We start from the raw sequence: 25,580 nt of genomic DNA on the forward strand, positions 1-25,580 counted from the left end.
TTACTATTTTTAGACATTTTAAGGTTTTTTTTAGACTATTTTTAATTTTTTAAAAAGTAACGCTTTTTGATAACACTCAAATGAGATTTAAAGTCATTTAAAGCAATAAAAATAATTTAAATTGAGAAGTGGAAATCATGATCTCATTTGGAAAATGTGACAAGAGTAGACAGTAAGTCTCACTGAGACAGTATAGAACTACTATCTAATGTTAGAACCGTGTAATAAGATCTGTCGAATTGGCAATGAAACTATCAAAAATTCTGGTTCTGATTCCAGACACGGTCACACGGTCAGTCTAGTCATTAACAAGTTCACTGACAGTAGAATTATATATCAATCTATTTCATTAGTCTGACTAATATTAAAAAGACTCTAGAAAAGTTATTCTGTATTATAATAACAGATTCTTATATAAAACTCTCTTAATAATATCATGAATATCTAGATATCTTTCAATAAGATAATATTATAAATATACTCTTCTTATGAGATTCTGAAGTGAATCACAGTATCAAGTTAGAAAAAAAGAATGATAAGAACTCTGAACTGTTATAAGACTCTCTTTATAACATGTTTCAAGATGAACTTCTTCTTCTTCAAAAGACACTCAATGATCTGTTAAATAAAGAATTTATACATATTAATAACTCTTTCATCACAGCCTCTATTCTCTTTATAAAGAAATCAGATAGAGGACTCTGATTCTGTGTAAACTATCAAGATCTGAACAGATTAATGAAAAAAGATCAATATCTTTTATCTCTTATCAATGAAACTCTAGCATGAATCAGATGAGCTCAATGATTTATAAAACTAGATATTATCATCATATTTCACAAGATTTGTATCATTAAAGAAGATAAATGACTTACAGTATTTCAAACATATTATAGTCTCTTTGAATGAATAGTCACATTCTTCAAACTGACTAATACTCTCAGTACATTTCAGAAGTATATTAACTGAGCACTCTGAGATTTTCTTAATAAGTTTGTATCTGCTTATCTAGATAATATTCTCATCTTTATCAATGAATCTAGAAAAGAATATTAAGAATATGTATAAAAGATATTATAACAGCTATAAGAAGCAGAACTATCAATAGATATTGACAAGTGTGATTTTGAAGTCAAGAGTATTAAATATCTGAATTTTATTATAGAAGCTGATAAGAGAATTTAAATAAATTCTGAGAAAGTCTTTACTGTTCTTGAATGAGAAGCTCTGTATACTGTGAAAGATGTATAAAGCTTCATCACATTTGCTAACTTCTATCAGCAATTTATATAAAACTTCTCAGATATTATAAAATTACTTACAGATCTCACTAAGAAAGACTCAGTATTTCAATAATCAGCAGACACTGAAGCTGCATTTATACAGATAAAGAAGATATTTATTAATACTTCTCTGCTAATAATATTTAATTCTGATCATGAGATAGTTATTGAAGCTGATTTCTCTGACTATATAATAGAAGAAGTGATATTATAATATAATAATAAAGATATTCTATAATTATGTGTCTTTATATTTAAGAAACTGAGTCTCACTGAATACAATTATAAGATCTATAATAAGAAACTTCTTATAATTATACACTGTTTAAAAGAATGAGACTCTGAACTCTGAAGTGTCTCTGAATTTAAGATAGTCACAGATTATAAGAATCTTAAATACTTTATAACTATCTATAAACTTACTGAATAACAGATGTGATCATTTGAGTTTCTAAATCACTTTTATTTTATAATATACTACTGTTCTGACAGTCAGAACTCAATGATAGATACTCTCTTATAATGAGAGTAAGATATATCATCTGATATAATAGATACTCACTGAATGAACTGAGAGCATCAGCTCTTGAATTCAAAGATATTAATTAATTAAGATTAAACAGCTTACAGCATTATATATACTTCTTCAATTAAAACTGATATTAATATCTTTACTTTCTCTACACTGAATAAACTGTGATATACAGCAGCTCAGACTGATAAACTTCTTCAGACTCTCACTGAAGTAGTATATTAAGAAGTATTCTGATTTCTCTCAGAACTATGTATAAGAACTGATATCTCAGAATACTCAATCAATGATAATAACACTCTATAATTTTATAAATAATGCTGAGTCTCTCACTCTGAACTCTTATACACTCAGATAATACAAGAGATGTATGATTTATATATAATCAGTCATTTAAGCTGTGAATAACTGTATAGAATAATCTTCTGAGAATTCTACTAATCTGAAATATTAAATAGTATCAGATACTTTGTCTGAAACTGCAATTACTATTCTTCTATTATTTCATGAAAGAACTGTAGAAAAGATCTACTAAAATCACTTAATATTTCTGATAGAATCTGATAAGATGTAGTAATTAACTTCACTATTAATCTATCTAAAAGTAAGAACTGCAGAAATATTCTGATCATTATTGATTAACTAAGTAAGAGTATAATATTAAAATCTTATAATAAAATGAATACTAAACAAGTTATCAAAGTCTTCTTACAGAGTTCATTCTATCAGATGTATAAATTACTGAGATTAATAGTATCAGATCAGAGTTATTAATTTATAAGTACTCTCTGAATAAGAATCTATCAAGTTCTCAAGATTATACACTGTCTGTTAACTGTCTATCATCTTGAGACTGATAATGCATCAGAACAGATAATTCAAATCATAAAGATTTATCTTTATAAGTTCTGTAATTACTTATAAGATGATTGATATAATCTTCTTCTATATGCAGAGATCACTATTAACAGTTAAGATGTCATTTTAACAGATGTAAGTTCATTCTTTCTTACATATAAATATCACATGAAAGTGTTGAATCTTCTAGAGATTACACAGTTCACACTGAACTCTCACAGTCTGATTCAGATCACTGATAATATAGTAATAAAGCTCTGAGATACTCATAACTGAGCAGAGATCTTCATGACAATTATGAAATAAGACTAAGAAGATTAAATCAATATCTGATGAGATTCTGCAGAGTAGTATAAGATAGAAGATCTTGTATAATTAAATCTTAAGAATATATGAATTACATATTTATCTTATACACTAGATTATCACTATATCAGATATAAAGTGATAGAAGTTCTAGATAGTTATAACTATCATCTTAACACATTATCAGAGATTTATAATGTATTTTATACAAGCTTGCTCTGCTGTGCTGTCACTGATCTGTTCTCTTCTCAGCTGACTTCTGACTGACAGCTGCCAGATATCATAGAAGAAGATAATGAGCTTAAGTGAGAGATTGAAGATATTCTCAATGAGAGATTCTGCAGCTGCAGCTGATAATATCTTGTAAAATGAGTCAGCTACAATTAACTGACCTGAACTTCAAGTTCTGTGTTATCTGAAACAGCAGCTCTTGACTGATGAAAACTGCCTCTGAAAAGAGAGAACTAATGTGACAGACTGCACCTGATCAATTATATAGACTATTTCATTACACTTCATAGATTCTTTCATTCCTGATCACTGATTCACAGCCACTATGAACGCGTGTAGCATACACTCTGATTCTCAGCCATTTTCAATCATCAATTCTCAGCTGCTATGAACGCGCGTAGCATACACTCTGATTCTCAGTCATTCTCAATCATCAATTCTCAGCTGCTACAAATGCGTGTATATTCTTCCACTCTGAAGCTTCATCACATACACTATCACATACACATATAAATATTCACCTCAATCACTGATTCTCATACTTTCTCTTTCTTTCCTTCTCTAACATTTTTATCTTTGTTATATAAGACCTATTAATATTATATCAATCTATTCGGCGTAGGCCTCTTACATTATGTGATTTTAAAAGAAAATTGATAATGAGAGTGAAAGTGTAAGCTGTAAATGCCTTTATAAACTGCATTCAATCTGTATTTATCAATTCAGAAATATTGAAATCCTTCATCAAATAGATGATAGAAACAGTATCAGTTACTGCAGTTATAGTAGTTGTAGTAATCTTCAGCATTTCTTACACTTTTGTGAGAAAAACTACATCACTTGTGTCAAAAATTTTATCTGTTGTAGAACTTCATAAGTAATAGATTGAATATTCACAGAATCTGATAAGCTTATATAAATCAGTCTATATGAATAACTTATTCAACAGCTTCTGTGATTCATGAAGATGAGTAAAAACATCAGTTTCAAGCTCACAGAAATGTGTGATCTGTGGCGGAAGTATTTATCAATACTGAAAAAGAAATTATATAAGAGCTATAAACAGCCTCTTTACTATCATCATCTGCAACTGCAGATCAATACTTCTCATTATATAGAACTGTAGATGTAAGTGTATTATTTATAATTAAAACAACTGTTTTCAGAATATCTGCTCAGAATTTCTTTAAGATCTTCTTGTTAATGAGAACTGCTCTGACACAGGTTATAATCATATGTATTCCGCGCTCAGACACATCATCTTAATATAATAATTAAGAAGTAGTTGATTTTCATACTGTGTTATAATTGATGAACAATGCTGTAATCTTCATGAATCTGAATATATTATTAATATCAGTTCTGATATATGCTGATGCAGTAAAACCTAGATTCTTCATAAATTGAATTCAGTGTGCATAGTAATTGTAAGCTTAATTCTTGATATATAAGAAATAGATTCATCTGTATCTAATCACATCATCTGTGATTAATATATAATATTTATTGCTCTGTCATGATTCAACAGACTGATTTATAGACTTGCTCAATATTCACTCATCACCTGTAAGATTGATATGAATTCACTTTATTAATTATACAGTCTGTGGCATGAAAGTAATTAAGTATTTATATGTCATACCTGCTTTAATACAGGTGTTGTAAAAGAAATTGATCTTAATATCTTTGACACAGATGTCAGATAGTGAATTCTTTATTAATACTATAATAGCTTCTGTGTGTATATGTCTCAGATCAATATATCACTTCACAAGTGTTTTCATAATTGTAGATAATTCTCAATGTTGAGATTAATTATTGATGAGATTATTATCATCAATAGTTATCATGACTTTAGCATAGTTATTATCATATACATATAATTTCACTGTGAAGTAAACTGCTTTACACTTCTGATATACATAAACTTCTGACATTCTTTCAACTATTTTATAAATTGAGTTCTGAGATGTACAGATTGCAGTTAAAATCACTTCACTTAATACTTTAATAATGAAATAGAATAGAGTGTTTAAGCTTGAAAGCTTATGTTGAAAACTCTGATTCTTCAATCTGATGCATGACAATAGATTGACTGTGAGATTGAGAATATAATTATAATATGACAGAACTGAAGCAGTGACTAGTCAGTAGCATTATGTAGAGATAGTTGTTTAAAAAGCTGTATAAGTGAGCTTGACTATCTTGCTTGAATAGTGAGCTTGTAGGCTACGGAGTTATTACAAGAATATCACAGATATAATACTTAGTATACTAAGAAGATTGTATAAGAAACACAGTAACTCTTATATATATTTCAGTAGAAGAAAAACAAATTACTAACTTCTTTGACAGAGAGTCAGTATCTAGCTATTCTATAGAGATAATAAGTGAATACTCTTCTCTCATTTCATGAGTAAGAATAGTCAGAGTGATACCTCAGCAGTGTCTTACTATTATGAAAGAGTAATCTGCTAATCTTGTATAAAAGTGAGATTCTCATATTTATCAATCAGATCTTTCTATAATATATCTGAATGATATTATAGAGTGATTGAAAACCATTTCAGACAGAATAAAATCATTTATATAAAAGTAATAAGTCATGTAAAATCATAACAGAGCCTTGACATGACTGAGAGTATAATAATATTCTTCTCTTTAAGAGCATAGTTCTGATACTCTCAAGATTATCAGATTAGAAGTTATCTTTATTATATAGTAATAATTATCAACTGATTAATAGTATATATACTGTATATGATATAAAGAAATAGATGAGTTTTTCTGCTGACTGTGTAGATGTTTCTTTCTCATCTCTGTTTAAATTAAACATGTGATAAGTGAGTTTCTTATATATCAATTTAAAATGTGAAAAATGTAGTTAATAAGTGACTTACAGATCTCTCATTATATTCTGTTCTATATATAAAATTCTCTACAAAAGTGATGTATTTTAGAGACAAAGTTAACAGTAGTAATAGGATTTTTTAAAAAGATTGTCTCTCTCTATATAATATTTTTCTCTCCTTCTCTCTCATCTGTAATAGTGAGTGCATGAGAGCATCATTCTTGAGAGATAATAAGAGACTTATTCTGATATTTTCTAGTGAATAATAAATGTCTTTGTGATGCAGCTGCAGTCTTCATAACTGCTAAGAAAGTCAGGTTGAAGATGAAGACAGTGATGTCAATAAGCTGTGAGAGTACTGCTGTTATTATTATATCTTCTCCTTCTTCTGCATCTCTTGCAGATGTGATAGTAGCAGTCATGCCTTGCAGTGAGATGTTATTTCTTCTGCTGATCAGTTCATCTGTATTCAGTTCTTTCTCTACTCTTCTCATCACTGTTATAACACTGTTCTCTCTTTCAGTCAACACAGTGGCATATGACCCTGTGTGATCATTCAGAGAGAATCTCAGAAAGAGCTTGATTCTGAGAATAGTAACTCTGAGAAGCTCAATTCATAGTTTCTCTTCTACAGTATATCTGAGCCCTGCTCAGAATACTGCTGAGTTGAGTCTGCAAAGTCTCACAGTTTCTTTATCTTCTCTCTATAAGAAGACTTCAGTGCAGTCTCTGATTAGTACTGTTACTTATCCACACTATACTAAGCAGCTGAAGAAAAGAGAGATCTTATATATTCACTTCTTCTCTCACTTCTGATATTTCTGTTATATCTGTAATAATGACTTTTATCTCTCTGTAAGTATTATCTATTCTACAAGAAGACATTATATCAGCTCTGATAAGAAAGTCAGATACTCAAGCAGTACAGAGTGAGAGTCTCAGAGCTTTAAGTATTGATAAATTCTGTCAATACTGAAGAGATCTCTCTTACTTATCTGTAAAAGAAGATGAAAGTATAAGTCTCTGAGATGAAAAAATATCTCAGAATGACTGATCTCAAGAAGAAGAGATCAGTCAGCACTGCTGTTAAAAGTATTATAAAGATTAATTACTGATTAAAGAGAATCTCACTCTAATTAAAGTAGATGATTGAGATGCTTTATAAGTTAATAAGTTAATATTTTATATATTTCTCATACTCTTCTGCAGTGCTGCAGTACTAACTTCTTAGCAGATAAAGATACTAGTACTGAAGACTTTAATAATAAAGAATAAGTTTAATAAGAATATAATTATTGATGAGTAGACTCTGATCTCTCTTTTTACTTTTTCAATGAGCTACAGCTCTATTAGAATAGCAGTGATCTGCAGATTAATAATATTAATCTTTATTAATTTTAAATATCTCTTTCTTTTCTTATTAACTGCTTCAGAAATTTTACATTTGTATAGTCTTATTAAACTTTTAAAAATTCTTTGAGAGAAAATAGAGAAAGAGTACTACAGAGTTTATAAGACACTGACTTATCACTGTAAGATTATCTCTACAAAACTCTTTGAGAAAAATAAGAAGTCTTAAACAGTATTTCTTACTTAATATCTCTGATATATAATAGAGTAATCTTTACTAGTTATCTCATAGCTTATAATTTCTTTCTCAGCATTTTTCAAATATTTAAGCAGTTCTTATGAATTCTCTGATAATGAATAATTTTCTTATTTAATAAGATATTAAAGCTTACTGTAATATATTTACTTATTTAATATTTTCTTCATAAGATATTCAGTATCACTCTTAATCTCAATATTATTCAGCTGAGATGACTTCATCTCAGAGTATTATTTATAGAGCTTTAAATAGAAAATATGAAAAATAGAATGAATTGATTTCAATTCTAAGAATAATTTTAACTTATATATCTGCTTACTTATCACTCTTATTATTAGAAAAGATTCTAGTCATTATTCACTGAGCTTCTTATATAGTCTTATTATCTTAATATTCTTTGTTAAAAGTAGTACTTGATTCTCTATTAAGAACTTTATTAAAAGATGTTTTTAATTATAGTATTTTATCTACTACGTCTAAGTACAGTGAATGAGTATTATTACAACCGCTTCACCACGAACTCGCTCGATTTTTTGAATAAGAACCCGCCGATAGATTCATCGAAAAGCCCTCGATTATACGAGCATTTTGAACCCATCGCTGACTGCATACCCCGTGTGATGGTGGAGTTATCCAGTCAAATGTGAACCAGACATCGTTCAGAACTCCTGGGTGGGATTATCCCTCATTCTCCCCTATCACACCACAACCCCGGGCCAAATTGCCATACAAATTGTAAGGTGAAGAGACCTAGTCATATGCATCAATCTTCTTGATTTTGGAAGATTCTCAATCTGTAGTTGTGAAGATATCTGAGAAGTGATCTCTGTGAAAACCCTGTTCATCTTTGATGTTTCAAAACATCAATGCCAAGTTCCACCCTCATACTGTCCTTCTCAATCTGGCTCATTCCCAGCAGAAAAATACAAAAAGATATCTCAGTGATAATATCAAGCATATAATCAACAGTCACTTCTGAAGTGCAATCTTCACAGTCTGTCTTCAGTGTATCTAGACATCAATATCAAGTCTCACCCTTGTACCATCTCTCTCAATCTGGCTCATTCTCAACAGAAAAGTACAAAAAGATACCTCAGCAACTGTACTTGATACATAATCAGCAGATAAAATAATTATAAAATCAGTATATCTCAAGATCTGACTGAGCCTTTGATCTCTGCACAGTGAGATATATTAAATCTAGTTTTAATATCTCAATATTCAATAGATTCTGCAAGAAATTGAGAACAGCAACACTAGGTTTCTATTGAATTTGAGAATTAACTCTATATTAATATAATCATTGACAAAGTCTTCTATTTTGAGATATAAATAATCAGTTTCTCTACATTCTGCTGATAATATTTATATTATTATATAGAAATAGACTTATATTCTCTATAATATCAAGACTCTGAAGAGAGAAAGTCTTGATAGAGAGTATACAGTAGTGTATATTTTAGCAGTTTCTATTTCATTCTTCTGCAGCAGTTAATTCAAAAAAAAAAGATCTTAGAAATAGTTTTTTACTTCTCTTGAAAAAGTAAGATGTTTTTCTCTGAGTTTTATACAATATTCTTATAAAGAATTAAAAACAGAGTTGTTTTCTGTTATAATTTTATATTCTTTTAAGTAAGAATTACTTTTTCAGTGACTGAAGAGCTTTCATTAATACTTAATTATTTTTTACACTCTTTATTAACTGATAGACTGACCGTGTGACCGTGTCTGAGACCAGGACCAGAATTTTTGATAGTTTCATTGTCAATTCGACAGATCCCATTACACGGTTCTAACATTAGATAGTAGTTTCATACTGTTCCAGTGGGACTTACTGTCTACTCTTGTCACATTTTTCAAATGAGACCATGATTTCCACTTCTCAATTTAAATTATTTTTATTGCTTTAAATGGCTTTAAATCTCATTTGAGTGTTACCAAAAAGCGTTACTTTTTAAAAAATTAAAAATAGTCTAAAAAAAACCTTAAAATGTCTAAAAATAGTAACTTTATGCCAAGAATGGAACTAAATGGGACCAAATGAGACTACTTTCTCATTTTTTTCAAGTCATGGTCCCATTTTAAAATCTGATATATAGTCACTTTGCATGTTTTTTTGATAGCCAGTCCCAGCGGGATTCACGCCAAGAAATGTATGGAACCAGATCAAATGGGATCAAATGTGAAATTCATGGTCCCGGCGGCCAGTCTATTAACTGATTTGAGTTGCACACTTGTTATGTGAGAAGAATTGAATGATTTAGAATAAAATTGAATAGTTTTAATCAATTTCTCTGCAAAAAATTGATTTATTTTTTATCAGTTTTTCTCTCAAAAACTGTCATATTATCTGATTTATTATCAATTGATATCATATCTTTTCTCACTGTATCTCAAGAAAGAGATTGTAAAGATTTTATTAATTTATCTTAAAAATCAATTTTAGTTTATTAGATTCTCTTTAAAAATCTAATCTAGTTACTGAACTAGTGTGAAAAAAATCAGGTGTTTTATACATAAAAGTTTTTTATTCTTCTTTTGAAACAGTCTGATCAACTTTTCAATTGAAAACAGACTTAGAAATATCTCAATTGAAACAGTCTGATCAACTTTTCATTGAGTGAAAACAATGAGTTCAAAAATACACTCAGTTGATGTGAAAAAAGATGCTTTCTCAAATACTATTCCTGAGATTGAAATTCTGAAGAGAAGAAAGAAAGAAGAAATAGAGAAACAACAAGTTCTTGAAATACAGAAACTTGAAAAAGTAAGTAAGATTCTTGAAAAGCAGTGTCTGAGTGAGATGAATGAAGAAGTTCTGTTAATTCTTCATGCTCAGACTAGACAACTACAGAAGATGATCAAGTTCAAACTTGAAATCTCAAACACAGTTCAAAAAACCTTGAAAATTTCTAGTATAATTACTGACTCTTCATCTTACTCTTCTTCTTTCTTTTTTCCTACTTCTTCTTCTTCTTTGAATCAGAAGAAAACATATGCTCAAGCAGCTGAATCTGCTATCTCTAAACCTGCTATCTCAAAACCTGCTCAAAATCCTGAGAAAACTGAGAAGAATACTGCTCATGTCTCTATTCATAGAAAAGTGAAAAAGAAAATGCAAAAAGAGAAAAACTTTCAAATCTTCAGAAATAGAAGACTTATTCTCAAAGTCTCAAATCAGAATATTCTGCAAAGAAACAAGTTAAACTCAAATCTCATTTTCAGAATTAGAAATGAAATTAATCAGCAGTTCTTTTCTCAGTTAATGACTGATATTAAAGTTTAAAAATCAGTTATAGCTTCAATTAAGTCATCATTCTTTGAAAACTTCATTATTCTGACTACAATGTCTGAATTCAGTGCTGAATTTCTTATTCAGAATAAGAATCTCTGAAAGTCAGCAGTAGAATCTTTACTAAATATAATAATTCTATCTCAAAGAGATGAAAAGTGAGACAAATTCATTCTTTATAATATTTTAGTTGAAATTTTTGACTGTGAAGAAGAAATACTACTTCTCAAAAATGAATTGAAGAAATACAACTCTATTCAACTGAGAAAGAAGTCTGTATAACTAAATTTAATTAAGTTCAGACAAAGCAGAAGAAATGCCTACATTCTAGTATATATAAAAACACTTAAACAGTCAAAGATCTCTGAAGAAAGAGTAGCAGATTTGAAAATGAGAGTTCATGAATATAAAGACTCAAGAATGAATCTCAAAGCTCAAACACAGTGTTCAAATTGTCAAAGATATGAATACTTTACAATCTCATGTTTTAGAGACTCAAAATGTGCATTCTGTGCCAGAGATCATAAAACTAGTGAGCATAAATGTAAAATATGCTTAAAAAGAGATGAAATTTGGTAATATACTCTGCTTAAGTACTCTAATTGCAAAGAAAAACATGTATCTAGCTCAAAAGAATGTATGTTTGCTTCTAGAACTCAAAAGAACTGAAGAAAAGATGAAGCTTAAAGTCAATCTAGAACTGAAGAGAAGAGTCAAGTCAGTAGACTTACAACTATAAGCTTAAAAAGAAGAAACTCTCAATTATCTAAGTCTTTAAACTTCAATTCTTTAGCTAAATATAAACAGAATTTGAATTCTCAAACTTCTGTTAAGATTAGACAATTGAGAAATGACTCTGATGATAAACTAGATATAATACAAGCAGTTGAGATTTCTACTTTTCAGAATAGTTATAATCTACTATCTGATAATAGTGATTAGATTCTACTCTACTCTCTTTTAGTATGAATATACAATAAAAACAATAAAAAAAGTTTAAAAACTCTTCAAAAATCACATTTATTCAAAATAATGTGAATAGAAACTTAAATTGTATTTATTCTTATCTTCAAATTGTATTTGAATAAAAAGTTGATTTTATACTGCTTCAGAAGCTGAATTTTAATACTGAGTAAAAATATGTCATTTCTCATTCAAGCTACTACTGCTTTTTATCTCAAAAGTCTGACATAAAGTCAAGAGTAGTGATCTATGAAAGAAAGAGATCAAGATATTAATTTAATCTAAGATTTAATATTATGTCTGATTCTAATATTCTGATGAGTGATATTATAGATAAAGAAAATGAGTTTGATACTATACAGCTCATAAATATCTATAATGAAAAGTCATTGAAGAAAAATAACAATATCTGAACAATTGATAGAGAATTTCTGAACATAACTTCATTAAGAAACTCTATAATTGCAGGAGATTTCAATGCACATCATTTCTAATGAAATTCAGAATGCAAGAGAGCAGTGAGAGCTGATAATCTGATTGAATAAATCTTTGAGCATTCAATAGATTTGATTAATAAGTCTGATTAACAAACATTCTTTAGAAAAGGTATGAAACAGAAGTCTATTATAGATCTAATCTTCATATCATAAAATCTAATGAAAAGAAGACTTGTAAACTGATTTATTAATTTAAATAAGACATCAGAATCAGATCATGAGATTATTTAATTTAATATTGAACTGAGTGAAAAATAAATGAGTGAAAATCCTCTTCTCTCTAATCAGTATAACTTTGAAAAAGCTGATTGAAAAGCAGTTAAAGAAAGTATAAAACTGTTAAAATCTGAAAGACAGAATGAGCTATATTGAAATTCTGGTCAAGATATCTCAAATGAAATGCTTGAGAATAGAGTGAAGCTTATTACTGTGATTCAAAGGTTGCTTAAGCCAGCGTATGATTACAGGCGTACGCCGGCTTCTTATATTATAATCTCATACACTAAATTAATTAGTGTACACTATGGCCTCTTTACACACATACACTAGTAGTTCGGAAGTGGCTGCATTATTATCTGACAGTTGTACATTCTTTCAAATCACATCCTCTCTCACCAGATTCAGTCACACCCACATGACCATGTCATACACCCTAGCTTCATGCGGATTAGCTCGCCACTAGTGTTTCACAATTGTGTGATCTATTCCTGATTCAGCTAGTATTCTGCATACACTCTCACAAAGAAACTTTCACTATATTACATCACTCATTCACTAACTTTTCTCATTCTTCAATCATCATCTTCATCATCATCATCATCAAACACTATCATCTCATTCAAGATTTCTACTTCTTCTTCTGTTCAACTCTTTTCATCTGTTCATCTATCACATTGTATGTGTTTCTGACAATGGCTCTCTGTTCTCACAGCAAGTGTCATTGTAGTGCTCATACCAGGCAGTTTGTTAGCAGTAAGTATAACGCATTGTGAAACATGATCAGGACTTGTTTATCTTCTAACAATCACCAGAACAATGTATTATCATGAATGATGACACATCTTCTTCATCTTCTTATATACTCTTAACTGTTTCTTCTTCTCAGCAGGTTTCTGATCATGTTTTCTGGCATGATTTTGCATGAATGCAGATGCTGATATGTTTGTTTTTATTTACATAGAATCTTCACACATTGACAGATTCACATTCACTGATGATAGTGAACCTGATATTGCATTCTTGATTGAGAACTTAGAGAATGTGATAATGAAGGAATTGTTCATGTCATGTGTGACTGGGTCTTTCATATCTCTTCTTACTTCTTCTACTACTTCTTTCTCTGCTGCTTCCTTCTCTGTCCCTTTCTCTGCTGCTCTTCAATCTTCTACACTTGTCTCTGTGTCTGGTTCTCCCGCTCCTGCTACCCCTGTTCTCATGATCCCTGGTTTTGCCATCTCTGCTTTCATTACTAGCTCTCCCTGTTTCAAGAAGATGTTGTATAGACTTAATAAATCATATCTCTCAGCATGTACACTTCTGCTCTTCTTACTGACTCTCAGAACAATTTATTGTATGAAGACTGTGTATAATACAACTATCTGAAGCTCAGTTATAAATACTGATTATTACATTCATTTTAAATATTTGTGATGAAGCAATTGTCTGTTCATCTCAGAGAATCATCTTTCTTCTCAACAGTATTGAGATCATAAGTCTTTTTCTTTTTCATCTTTTCTTTCTAACACTGATTTTCCTGTTCTTAGAGAAAATTGTTATAAGTTTTACTGTGCATGAAGTCATAGCATTCACAGATATCAAGGAACTTTTTACAATCATAAAGTTCAACATTATGAGAATATTCACTCTGATGAATTTCTTCAGAATGATCAATCTGTATCAGTCTATTCTCTGATATCTGTCATCTGACTTTGTGATGCAGGTGAAAGATATTCATGTTTTCAGGAACAGAAACATGGATGTTGTACTCTTTTACACCCGCGGGTGTGAGGCTTGTACACCTTGTCTGAAATGTCATCATGGGAATGAGTCATTCACACACTGCATTCTGCTTCCTGTATTCCCCTGTGTCCCTCTCTCTCTTCCTGAGGAGTCTTGTGTGTGTTGTAATTGTATGTACAACTCTAAGGCCAGTGAGTGTTTGTTTGATAACTATTCTCATCTCTGATTTTGTGATTTTTGTATGCTAACAATGATTCTTAGTTGCTCCGGCATCAGAGGCCATTCTGATTGAAGATAACAATGCCACTGAGACTACCCCCTTCTGCTCTCAAGCTCCTTCTGTCACTTTCTCTCTCTCTCCTGCGGGGAAGGTTGTGCACACACTGGATTGTAAGTGTTCGGCTCTGGGTGACTCCTGCCGTTGTTCATCTGGTCCTGTGCCTTCTCCTCCTTCTGTTTCTTCCACCTCTGCCCCCTCTGCCCTGGCTCCTGGTCCTGCAGGTCCTGCACTCTTCTTCAATTTCTCTACATGTATGTGTGTGCATTCCTATATTAGCATTCCAATCAATCTTGCAATAAATGACATTAATGTCATATGCAGAGTGATAGAGGAATCAGAGACATGCACAGCATTGTTGCAAGAGTGACTTGCAGCCCTCAAATCTCTCACAGATCTTGAGTTTTAAGATTTCCTTTGTTTTTGATGTTTTTCAGGTGACATGATGTTAGAAATAGATTAAACATGTGATGTATGAAAATGAATGAGATGTGTATAATAACATTTGTCTTTTGCAGCTGACTCTTACAGTTGATGATCAATTCATTATTTCTTTTCTTACACTTTTTCTTTATCTGCTAGTCACTACTCTTACATGATCTCTATATGATACAGTGTTCAGTGACTAGGTTCAGCAGCTTTCAACTTTTGTGATTCTGTCTCACACATTATACTGTCTCTCTTTGCCTGCTCAGACCACTACAGTGAACAGCTCATTGAAACTAACCTCACTCAACCTCTGAGTGTTCTCAGGGATTGAGATGGCTTGATCTCACATGTCTGTGAATGTTTCAGATAGTTCATCTTCTGTGATCTCTGTGATTGAACTGGTGTAAACAGTTGAATTCAACTCTGAATTTCTTTTTCTTCTGCAATCTGATTCATGTGTAAGTCTGCTGCTCTGAGACTGCTCTTTACTGTATTACATCTGCTGTCTGCAGTGCATTATTGTATGATCAGCTACAGTCTCATCACTTATTGAAGTATGGCATTCATCTGATTTCTTCATTGCTTCTCATTCTTTTCTTATAATCATAAAAAGATTGAAATAAGTGAGATCATCTGATTCATAAGTGTCTATGATTTCTCTTACTTCTTGAGACTTTTCAATTGTAAGTCTCTTCTTTTTCAACACTGATGATAGTGCTGTGAATGACTATAATTCACTCAGGTCTTGCATCTTTACTTTCATAAGTCATGAATCATTGATTAAGTTGTATAAGATCTGTCTCTCTGGTTCTTTCAATGTGTATGTTCTCAGAGAATGTGATTTGAGTATCTTATATGGCTTAAACCATCTAGATTGAAACTTCTCAGAACTCTCATTGTGTATGAGAACTCACATTCTCATCTTGAGACTCAATTCCTTAATAAGTGAGTCTCATATTCTTTTCAATTGAATTGCTCAGTTCAGGAGTAACTCATTAGCTTTTGCATGTGCATGGCTGATCTCTTTCAATCTTAGTTTCACATCTGCAACTGTTGCATTCACAACTGCTACTGTTGCATCTGTAACTGCTCCCTCCCTCACCTTTTTCAAAGCATTCTCCGGGATGCGCGGATGCAATCCATACAACAGGTAGAATGATGAATGCTTGAAGACTGCATGCTGTTGAATCTGCATGATCAATAGCACCTGCCTGAGATATTCATCTCATAGTCTTATAGGCTTACTCACTAGATATTTCATCAGCATGTTGCTCAAGATTTCATTCAAGTGTTTCATCTTTCTGTTTGTCCATGGATGATATGATGTTGTTCTACAATGTCTTGTCTGTAACTGGCCTATGAAATGCCTCACTGCTCCTTCTATGAGGTTCACACTGTTATCAGTTAGAATCTCACGCGGCATTCCATAGTTGACATAGATCTCATCATGTAGGAACTTCACCACCATCTCCTCTGTCACCTCTGAAACTGCTTTCACAACTGGCCAGTCAGTAGCATAATCAATAGCAGTGATTATTCATTGATTTTCATTTAATGTTTATGATAATATGTCTATAAGGTTCATCTCTCATTGTTCAAACAGTTGTATCATACACTTCATCTGATATTGTGCTTCTTTGCATTCTAATCCTTTCTTAGATTCTTTCACAACCTGGCAATTCAGACACTTGTGAGCATATATCTGAATGTTCTTGACCATGCTTAGCCAGTACACTCTTGATTTGAGTACACTCATGAGTTCAGAGCTTTCTAAGTGACTGAATTCTTTGTGCATGTGAGCCACTAAGTCACATTGAAATGAAGATTCTAGATAGAGAGCTTCTGCATATTCTAGATCACAGTAAAGCACAATGTTGTTTTTCAATTTTCTCAGCTTGAAGTTCAGAAGCATCTCTTCTACTACTTTCACAAGATACTTGTCATTCAACATCTTGTCATTCTTCAAGTGAGAGATTATGATATTCACTCATTCTGATTCCTTGTATTCTCTCAGTGTGTTTAACATGAATGTCTCTTGTACCTGGTTCACAGAATCCTCACTCATGAAATCAGGTCTGTGACTGATTGTATCAGGCATCACTGCATCTGATCCCTTTCAGTATTTGATATGAATTATTATTATTATTATTATTCTTCAATTATAGATGTATGCAGTCAGAGACTATGACATCTACCTGAGAACTTTAGTTCTCAGGGTTTTTTCTATGTCTGTAAAGTTAACTATTATACATTCATCAATTTCAGATATGCAAAATCAGAAAATTCCAGCCCAGAATACAAAAACTGTTTACAAATTGCAGTGTTTTAACATCTTTTGATACTTTGAAATCATTTGACAATATCATGACAAAGGAAAAGAGAAAAAGAACACAGTCTCAAAGATAGACACATTAAATAAATAGATAGAAAGAAATTGAAAGAAAAGGATAAAGAAAAAGATAAAGTAAAGAGAGACTATAACAAAACAAATTATTAAAAGAGAGTGTATAGCTGTTTTAACAGACTATATCTGATTTATTTCCTCCTCTTCATACTCAGATAATTCTGAATTTAGTCATTTTCTTGTAGCTGCTTGAGTTTCTGATAGAAAGTCTATTAAGTATTTAATTCCTGTCTCAGTTGAGAATAAGAATCTCATATTTAATTGATTTAGATCATACTTCTCTTTCAATCTGGCTCTGAGACTATTGTATAATGCACAGTGCATTACAATATACTCAGGATTCTCATTTGTATTACAGAATGAGCATTCTATTGAGTCAAATCTATCATCAAATCTTTGTATATAAGATTTGAAATAGCCATGTCCTAGTTTCAGCTGTATTATAGATGAGAATATTTTCTTTTTACATTTAATTGAACAAGATTTCCACTTGGGTTTTGTTTCAAATCTTGAATAATGTATACTCTTCTTTTGTTTCTGCCAGCTTTCATTCCACTTGTCTAAACAAGATTCTTTTATTTTTCTCTTTATAAAAGACCAGGACACAATTTTTTGAATAGATCTGCTTAATTCTGCACCCTTTTTTGCAGCTGAATCAGCCAATTCATTACCATGAATATTCATGTGAGCAGGAACCCAGTGTAGATGAATTATCAGCTTTGATGTTCTTCTCTTTTGAATTTTCAAAACAGAGTTTAAGATCAGTTCAAGATTCATTTGACCATTATGAATCTGACTATTTCTAAGTCTTTTTAAAGCAGCTTGACTATCAGAGAATATCCATGCCTCTTTCAAACAATTTCCTCTTTTATGAGATTTTATTTCAATGAGTTTGAAAGCTTTCACTATTGCAAATAGTTCAGCATCAAAGACTTCACATTCAGAGCCTAGATTCCAGAAATCTGAGATAAAATTAATATTATCTTCAGTATAAGCAATGCCTGCACCTAATCTATTCAAGTTCTCATTTTTTGAGCCATCTGAATAAACCAGAATAGAGTCTTTTATATTGATTGTAGAAATTCTCTTCAAATGCTGTTCATATTCTTTCTCTTTTGATAGTTCACTTATTTGTAAGTCTATAAGAGATTCAAGCTTTTCTCTCCAGGGAGATAACTTCTCATGATCAACTTTTTCAACATTTAAAGAAGAAAATTGATTTTTAATCAGAGAGCATAGTCTGTACAGTTGAGAAGGCATTTTCTTTGAAGAATTATTTTCATTCCAATCAAGAAATCTATTCCAATCCAGTTCATTTCCAGAGTTAATTGATGGAAATGAAGAAGAGACTCTTTCTCTGATTATATGATTTGAGCTCATCTTTACAACTCTCAGAGCATAGTTCATACAGGCCTTTTCAAATCTAATAGCAGGAGGAGGAATTGAAGCTTCAATTTCCATTGCTTTAATAGGAGATGATTTGAATGCTCCCAGAATTCTTCTCAAGGCTCTGTTTTGCAGACTTTGAAAGAGTTCAGTGAAATTCCCTTGATTATTCCACCAAACTTGAACTCCATAATCAGCTACTGATGTGATACAGGCTATATATAACTGTCTCATAGCCTGAAAGGATAGACCTCTCTCTGTATTTGATAGTCTGATTATGTTGTTCAATAGTCTTTCTGCCTTGACAGTTCTTTGTTGAATGTGATATTTAAAATTCAACTTGGAGTTTAACCATACTCCTAACCATTTGACATTTACACTGGGTTTAATCTCTCTATTTAAAAGAGTTAGAGATAGTTCTTTCTCATTGAGTCTAGGAAAGAAATGAATTAACTCAGTTTTATCCATATCAAATTGAATTTGATTGATATCTGCTCTAACAAAGATTTCCTTTGCAGCTTCTTCAATTACTTTCAAATTCTCTTTGATAGTTTTTGAGCTGTAGACTAGACCAATATCATCCACATAACTCGGAGATCGCACTATTCTCATATTTCTATTTTTGAATAGATATGCAGTGTATATTGCAAATAAAATGAGTGAGATTGGAGATCCCTGTGGTACTCCTATTTTTATCTCAGTCTTGTCTTGTTTCATTCCATCAAAGAAGAGTTATATAATTCTTTTAGACATAAAACAGTTAACCCATTTTATTAGAGAAAGTGGCAGTTTTAATATCTTCAATGTCTGAATTAACTTTGACTTTGAAACATGATCAAATGCTCCCTTTATATCAATAAAAACTGCAGTTGAGACCAGACCCTCATGCTTTGCTATTTGAATATCATGAACAACTGAGAGAACAGTGTCAATTGCAGAACACTGTTTTCTACCTCCCATTTGTTCACTGAATAAAAGAGAATCATCTATAGAGCTTATAAAAGATAGTCGAGTAGCTATTATCTTTTCTAAAACCTTTCCTAAACAGTTATTTGATATGAAGATTATATGCTTAAAACTCTGAGATTCAACATGCTAAGCATTTGAAAGATTTTGTCATTAATTGTAGATAGACAAGGCTTTTGTGATTCATGATCACTGTTGTTATATATCTGTTGTTAATATATCTATCTCACAACACCAGCACATGCTTGATCACTAGCAATTTCTTTTCATACACTGAGTAATTAAGCTCAGTGTCTGATAGTTTCCTACCATCATACATCACTGAGTGCAGCTTGTCATCCTTACTCATCTGTAGAAGGGCGCCTCTGATAGCTCATTCAGATGCATCTGTCTCAATGTAGAAAGATTTATTACAATCTGATTGAATAAGCACTGAGAATGTTATTACACATTCTCTCAGTGTAAGAAAAGCCTCTTCACATACAGCATTTCAGATAATTGAACAAAACTTCTTCTTTCACAGATTTGCATTCATTTCTCTTAAGAGATCTGAGAGTGATGCAGATATTCATGTGAAGTTCTTGATGAATCTGCAGTAATATGAGATCAATTCAAGAAACTGTCATACATGATGTATATTTCTCAGCCGCGGTCAATTCACTATGACATTCAATTTCTTCAGAATGAGGTGTATACAGTCATCACTCACTATATATTTCATGAACTTCAACTCTTCTGTTTCAAACACACACTTGATTGATTTAGTATAAAGCTTATACTCTGTCAGAGTTATAAGCACTTCATCAAGATACTTCAGATATTCATTGTATAAGTTTGAAAAGACTAGAATGTTATCAAGATATATAAGACATGAGATTTCATTCTGTTTATAAAGAATTGTATTCATCATCATTTGAAAGATGACAGATGCATTTATCAGATCAAATGACATTGCTAGAAATTCAAACTTCTCTCATTGTGTATTAAATGCAGTTCACAGGACTGACAGTTCATCTATATGAATCTGCCAGTATTCTGAGAGAAGATTGATCTTTGATAGATATTAGATGTTTTCAACTGTATTCAACTGTTGTTGAATCTGTGACAGTGAATATTCATTCTTGATTGTTAGCTTATTAAGTGCTTGATAATCAATACACATCTGTCACTCTTCACCTGCCTTTTTCATAAATAGAACTGGAAAGCCCCACGCGCTTGATGAGGGTTATATGAGACTATGTTCTAGAAGGTCTGTGATCTGACACTTCTGTTCTTCAAGATGCATTTGTGACAGAGAGTATGCATTCTGATTAACTGATTTTGCATCCCCTGTGTCAATCTCATGTACAAATCCTCATTTCAGTGATAATTTCAGTGAAAGATCTGTTCAGAAGACCTTTTCATACTTCTTCAGAAGCTTCTTCATACACTTATCCTCTCACATATCTTTTATCTTGGTTTTCTCCTCTTTCAGGTCCTGTATGACATACAGAATGCTTTCAGATAAGGTCTTGTGAATTATTCTCTTTGCTTGTTGATGTGTAAGCAGATTTAATTCTTCTATATCAGAGATGTGAAATGTCCTTCTCATATCAGTTAATAGAATTGTATGAACCATTTTCTTTCTATCAGTCAACTGCATATAGCATGTACATCATTGAATCTGCAGATTGAATCTTTGAAACCAATCAAGTCTAAGAATAAGATTGTATTCCACATTCTGCAGCTCTCACACTCAAATATAGCAAGATCATTCTTCAAAGTACAAGGAAACTCTTACTTTTACAGGTAATATCAAATATCAGTTATCAGATAATCTTATACATTGAGGATTCTTCACTCAGCAGACCTCTTTCAATCTTCAGATTATATAATTATCAATATATTGTATCAAAGCTTCTGTGTCTGCTAACACTTTTACAGCTATCTCTCAATTCTTATTCAAGTGTCTCTTATACATTAACATTTCAGGTCTCAAGACATTGAGATAAGTATTCACTTCATTCTCATCTGCATCTCAGTCAGAAGCCTGCTTCTTCTTTACATTTGCAGAATTCAGAGAATCATCTAACACAGACATCTCTTTCACTTTGAAGACTTTTCATAGAATATCAGCAAGTGTCTCTGAGCTCACTGATTCTGCTAGTTTTTTAACTGTGTACACTGAGTGCAATCTTTTACATCATGATTTTAATATCTGCAGTTGAAACAAGCTTGATGCTTGTGATATCAAGGTTTTCACTCAGAGAATCTCTTTTTCAGAGGATTCAGCACTTTAGTAATAATATTCAGATCTAGATTCATTGCATTCAGATGTATGACTTGTATCATAGAAGTCTGATTATTCATTCTCTGCTGAGGCATACTCAATTGCAGTATTTTCTATCATAATTGACTCACTTGTTCCTGTACAATGAGAATGTTGTATGCTTTCTTCACTGTGTCTGACTGTGAGATTAAGCATTTTCATTTCACTCTCAACTTGAGTGTAAGATCATGAATGAAGATCTGTAAATAGAAAGATGTTGAAAGCTCTTCATTCAACACAAGATAGTATAAGCTAAAGTGTGTGAAGTATGATGTAAGATTACTTACTTATCTACACTCAGTGAAGTGTTTATAATACTTGTCTCATATGTTCACTTTCTCAAAGTTATGCAAGATTCACTTGAAAAACTCATTTCATATTCATAAGAATGAATATCACTTCAGATCTGTGAGATTCATCTTTTTATCAGTCATTTATAATGACTTCACTTTTCTGTGTAGAAATGCAGCAGATCTTAAGACTTATTAAAATTTTATTGACTGTCTGTCTGTGAGTTCATGTTTAATCTGATAATATGATTATATCTGACTTAGTCAGCTGATTACAGCATCATTTTTTCAGTTATCATTGAAGCTTAGTGACTTCAGCAGATCTTCTGACTTGATATATTTCATGCTCAGATTCTCATTCTGTGTAGTGATCTCTGATGATGTGTACACTTCTGAAGAGGTTGTGAACAATTGTAATGAGATCTTCAGGTTCAGTGTAGTCATCTGTCTGTGTAAATATTCAATCTTCTGCTGCAGATCTAAGATCTGGTTTTCTCTATTCTTATTAATGATGATGATTATGTTGACAAAGCTCTTCATAGTGAATGCTTGATTCACAGTGAATATCAATTGTTGTTTAGTCTTCATCTCAGCCTGTCACTGCATACACAAGGCCTCAATCTCATTTAGAATTCTTGTACATGTACAGAGCTTCAATTCTGATTCAGCAGTTTCAGTCACTTTTCTTACTGCTTTGAGTAAACCCTCTGAGAGGTTCTGTATATCTTTCAGTTCAGGTAGCAGAGAAGGGTGTTATTTGTATCAGCTAGGAGAGGTATTCATTTCGGTGGTTTCTGGTTGATTGTACAATATCTATCATTATATTGCTATATTGCTGTATGATTTCTGTTATCATTGTACGACTCCGGTGGTGGTCACTCCCCCCTTTTATCCTTCTTTTGGGTAGGGAGCGGACTCCTTTGAATCTGGTTCACCACTCTCATCCCCTTTCTCACATCTCATCCATTCGCATCTCATACATGGCATGCGCCTGGGTGTGGAGTTTTTCCTCAATAAGTGAAGCAGTATCAATCAGATGCTCTTCTGCTCACTGCTCTTCATACACTATCTTTTGAGATGTTTTCTAGGACCACACTGGCATGATAACTACAAATTGCTTTGTAGACAGAATTATCACACCCTGAAGGAGCCTGCACTTCTCACCGGTTTTTAGACATGCTATCAGATGTAATTCAAAGGTTGCTTAAGCCAGTGTATGATTACAGGTGTACACCAGCTTCTTATATTGTAATCTCATATGCTAAATTAATTAGTGTATGCTATGGTCTCTTTACACGTGTACGCTAGTAGTTCGGAAGCAGCCGCGTTATTATCCGACGGTCGTATGTTCTTCCGAATCACATTACATCTATTATTCTAACAAGTGTTAGAGATAATATTTCAAAAAGAAAATCTTCTGAGTATTCAAAATCTTGATGAAATAAGAATATCTCATTTAAAAGAAAAGAATTAGCTACTGTTAGAAGAGATTAAAAGAATGATGTAATATCTGATAAAGAGTTTAAAACTGTCAGAAATGAATATTTTTCAGATATTAAAAGAGCTAAAACAGACTACTGAAATAAATTTCTTAAAGAAGTATAAGAGAAGGAAGTTTTTAAAGCTTTTAACTATACTAAAACAAGAAGTGTAGCAAAACTTCCAGTCTTAGAATATAAGTTTCAGAATGAATCATATACAGCAAACTCTTTTGAGAAAAAATGTCAAGCTTTTATAAGAATTCTCTTTCAGAACTCACCTGATTCAGATTCAGATTCAGAGAAAGAGAATATATCACTTCTCAACTACATTGATGAAAATGACTGGGAATGGCCTGATCTTACACAAGATGAATTAGAGTCAGTTATCTTCTCAAGTTCTGTTAAAACTGCTGCAGATCCTGACTCAATTAATCACTTAATTATTCAAAATACATATTTCTACTTAAAGAATGAATATTTTGAGCTCTTTTTCAATCTCTTGAAAAATGAATATCATTCTGAATGCTGAAGAGAAGCCACTGAAGTGATTCTTATAAAATCTAATAGAAAAACTTCAATTTCTAAGTTATATAGAGTAATATCTCTATTGAACTGTCTAGAAAAGATTTTAGAAAAGATAATAGCTACTCAACTATTTTTTATAAGCTCTATAGATGATTTTCTTTTATTCAGTGAATAAATAAGAGATAGAAAACAGTGTTCTGCAATTGACACTGTTCTCTCAGTTATTCATGATATTTAAATAGCAAAGCATGAGAATCTGATCTCAACTGCAGTTTTTATTGATATAAAAGAGACATTTAATCATGTTTCAAAGTTAAAGTTAATTCAGACATTGAAGATATTAAAACTGTCACTTTCTCTAATAAAATGAGTTAACTGTTTTATATCTAGAAGAATTATACAACTCTTCTTTGATAAAATGAAATAAGATAAAACTGAGATAAAAATAGAAGTATCACAGAAATCTTCAATCTCACTCATTTTATTTATAATATACACTGCATATCTATTCAAGAATAGAAATATAAGAATAGTGCAATCTTTAAGTTATATGAATAATATTGATCTAGTCTACAGCTCTAAAACTATCAAAGAGAATTTGAAAGTAATTGAAGAAGCTGTAAAGAAAATCTTTGTTAGAGCAGATATCAATCAAATTTAATTTGATATGAATAAAACTGAGTTAATTCATTTCTTTTCTAGATTCAATGAGAAAGAACTATCTCTAACTCTTTTAAATGAAGAGATTAAACCCAGTGTAAATATCAAATGATTAGAAGTATGATTAAACTCTAAGTTGAATTTTAAATATCACATTCAACAAAGAACTGTCAAGACAGAAAGACTATTAAATAATATAATCAGACTATTAAATACAGAGAGAGGTCTATTCTTCCAGGCTATGAGACAGTTATATATAGCCTGTATTACATCAGTAGCTAATTATGAAGTTCAAGTTTAATGAAATAATCAAGAGAATTTCACTGAACTCTTTCAAAGTCTGCAAAACACAGTCTTGAGAAGAATTCTGAAAGTATTCAAATCATCTTCTATTAAAGTAATGAAAATTGAAGCTTCAATTTCTTCTTCTGCTATTAGATTTGAAAAGACCTGTATGAACTATACTCTGAGAG

The 25,580-nt window shown here is 31.4% G+C and overlaps 1 protein-coding gene across 1 annotated transcript; it reads right to left on the bottom strand.

Annotated features, from left to right (window-relative positions):
- Positions 1–22,729: 22,729 nt before the first annotated feature.
- On the bottom strand, positions 22,730–22,981 carry BDCG_16079 (uncharacterized protein; the record flags this gene model as incomplete). The annotated part of the gene is made up of 1 exon (XM_045425352.1): positions 22,730–22,981. The coding sequence occupies one exon, from the start codon at positions 22,979–22,981 to the stop codon at positions 22,730–22,732; it is 252 nt and encodes an 83-aa protein (XP_045279090.1).
- Positions 22,982–25,580: the final 2,599 nt, after the last annotated feature.

Source organism: Blastomyces dermatitidis (assembly GCF_000003525.1).
Source record: "Blastomyces dermatitidis ER-3 genomic scaffold supercont1.1, whole genome shotgun sequence".
NCBI classification, from domain to species: Eukaryota; Fungi; Ascomycota; class Eurotiomycetes; order Onygenales; family Ajellomycetaceae; genus Blastomyces; species Blastomyces dermatitidis.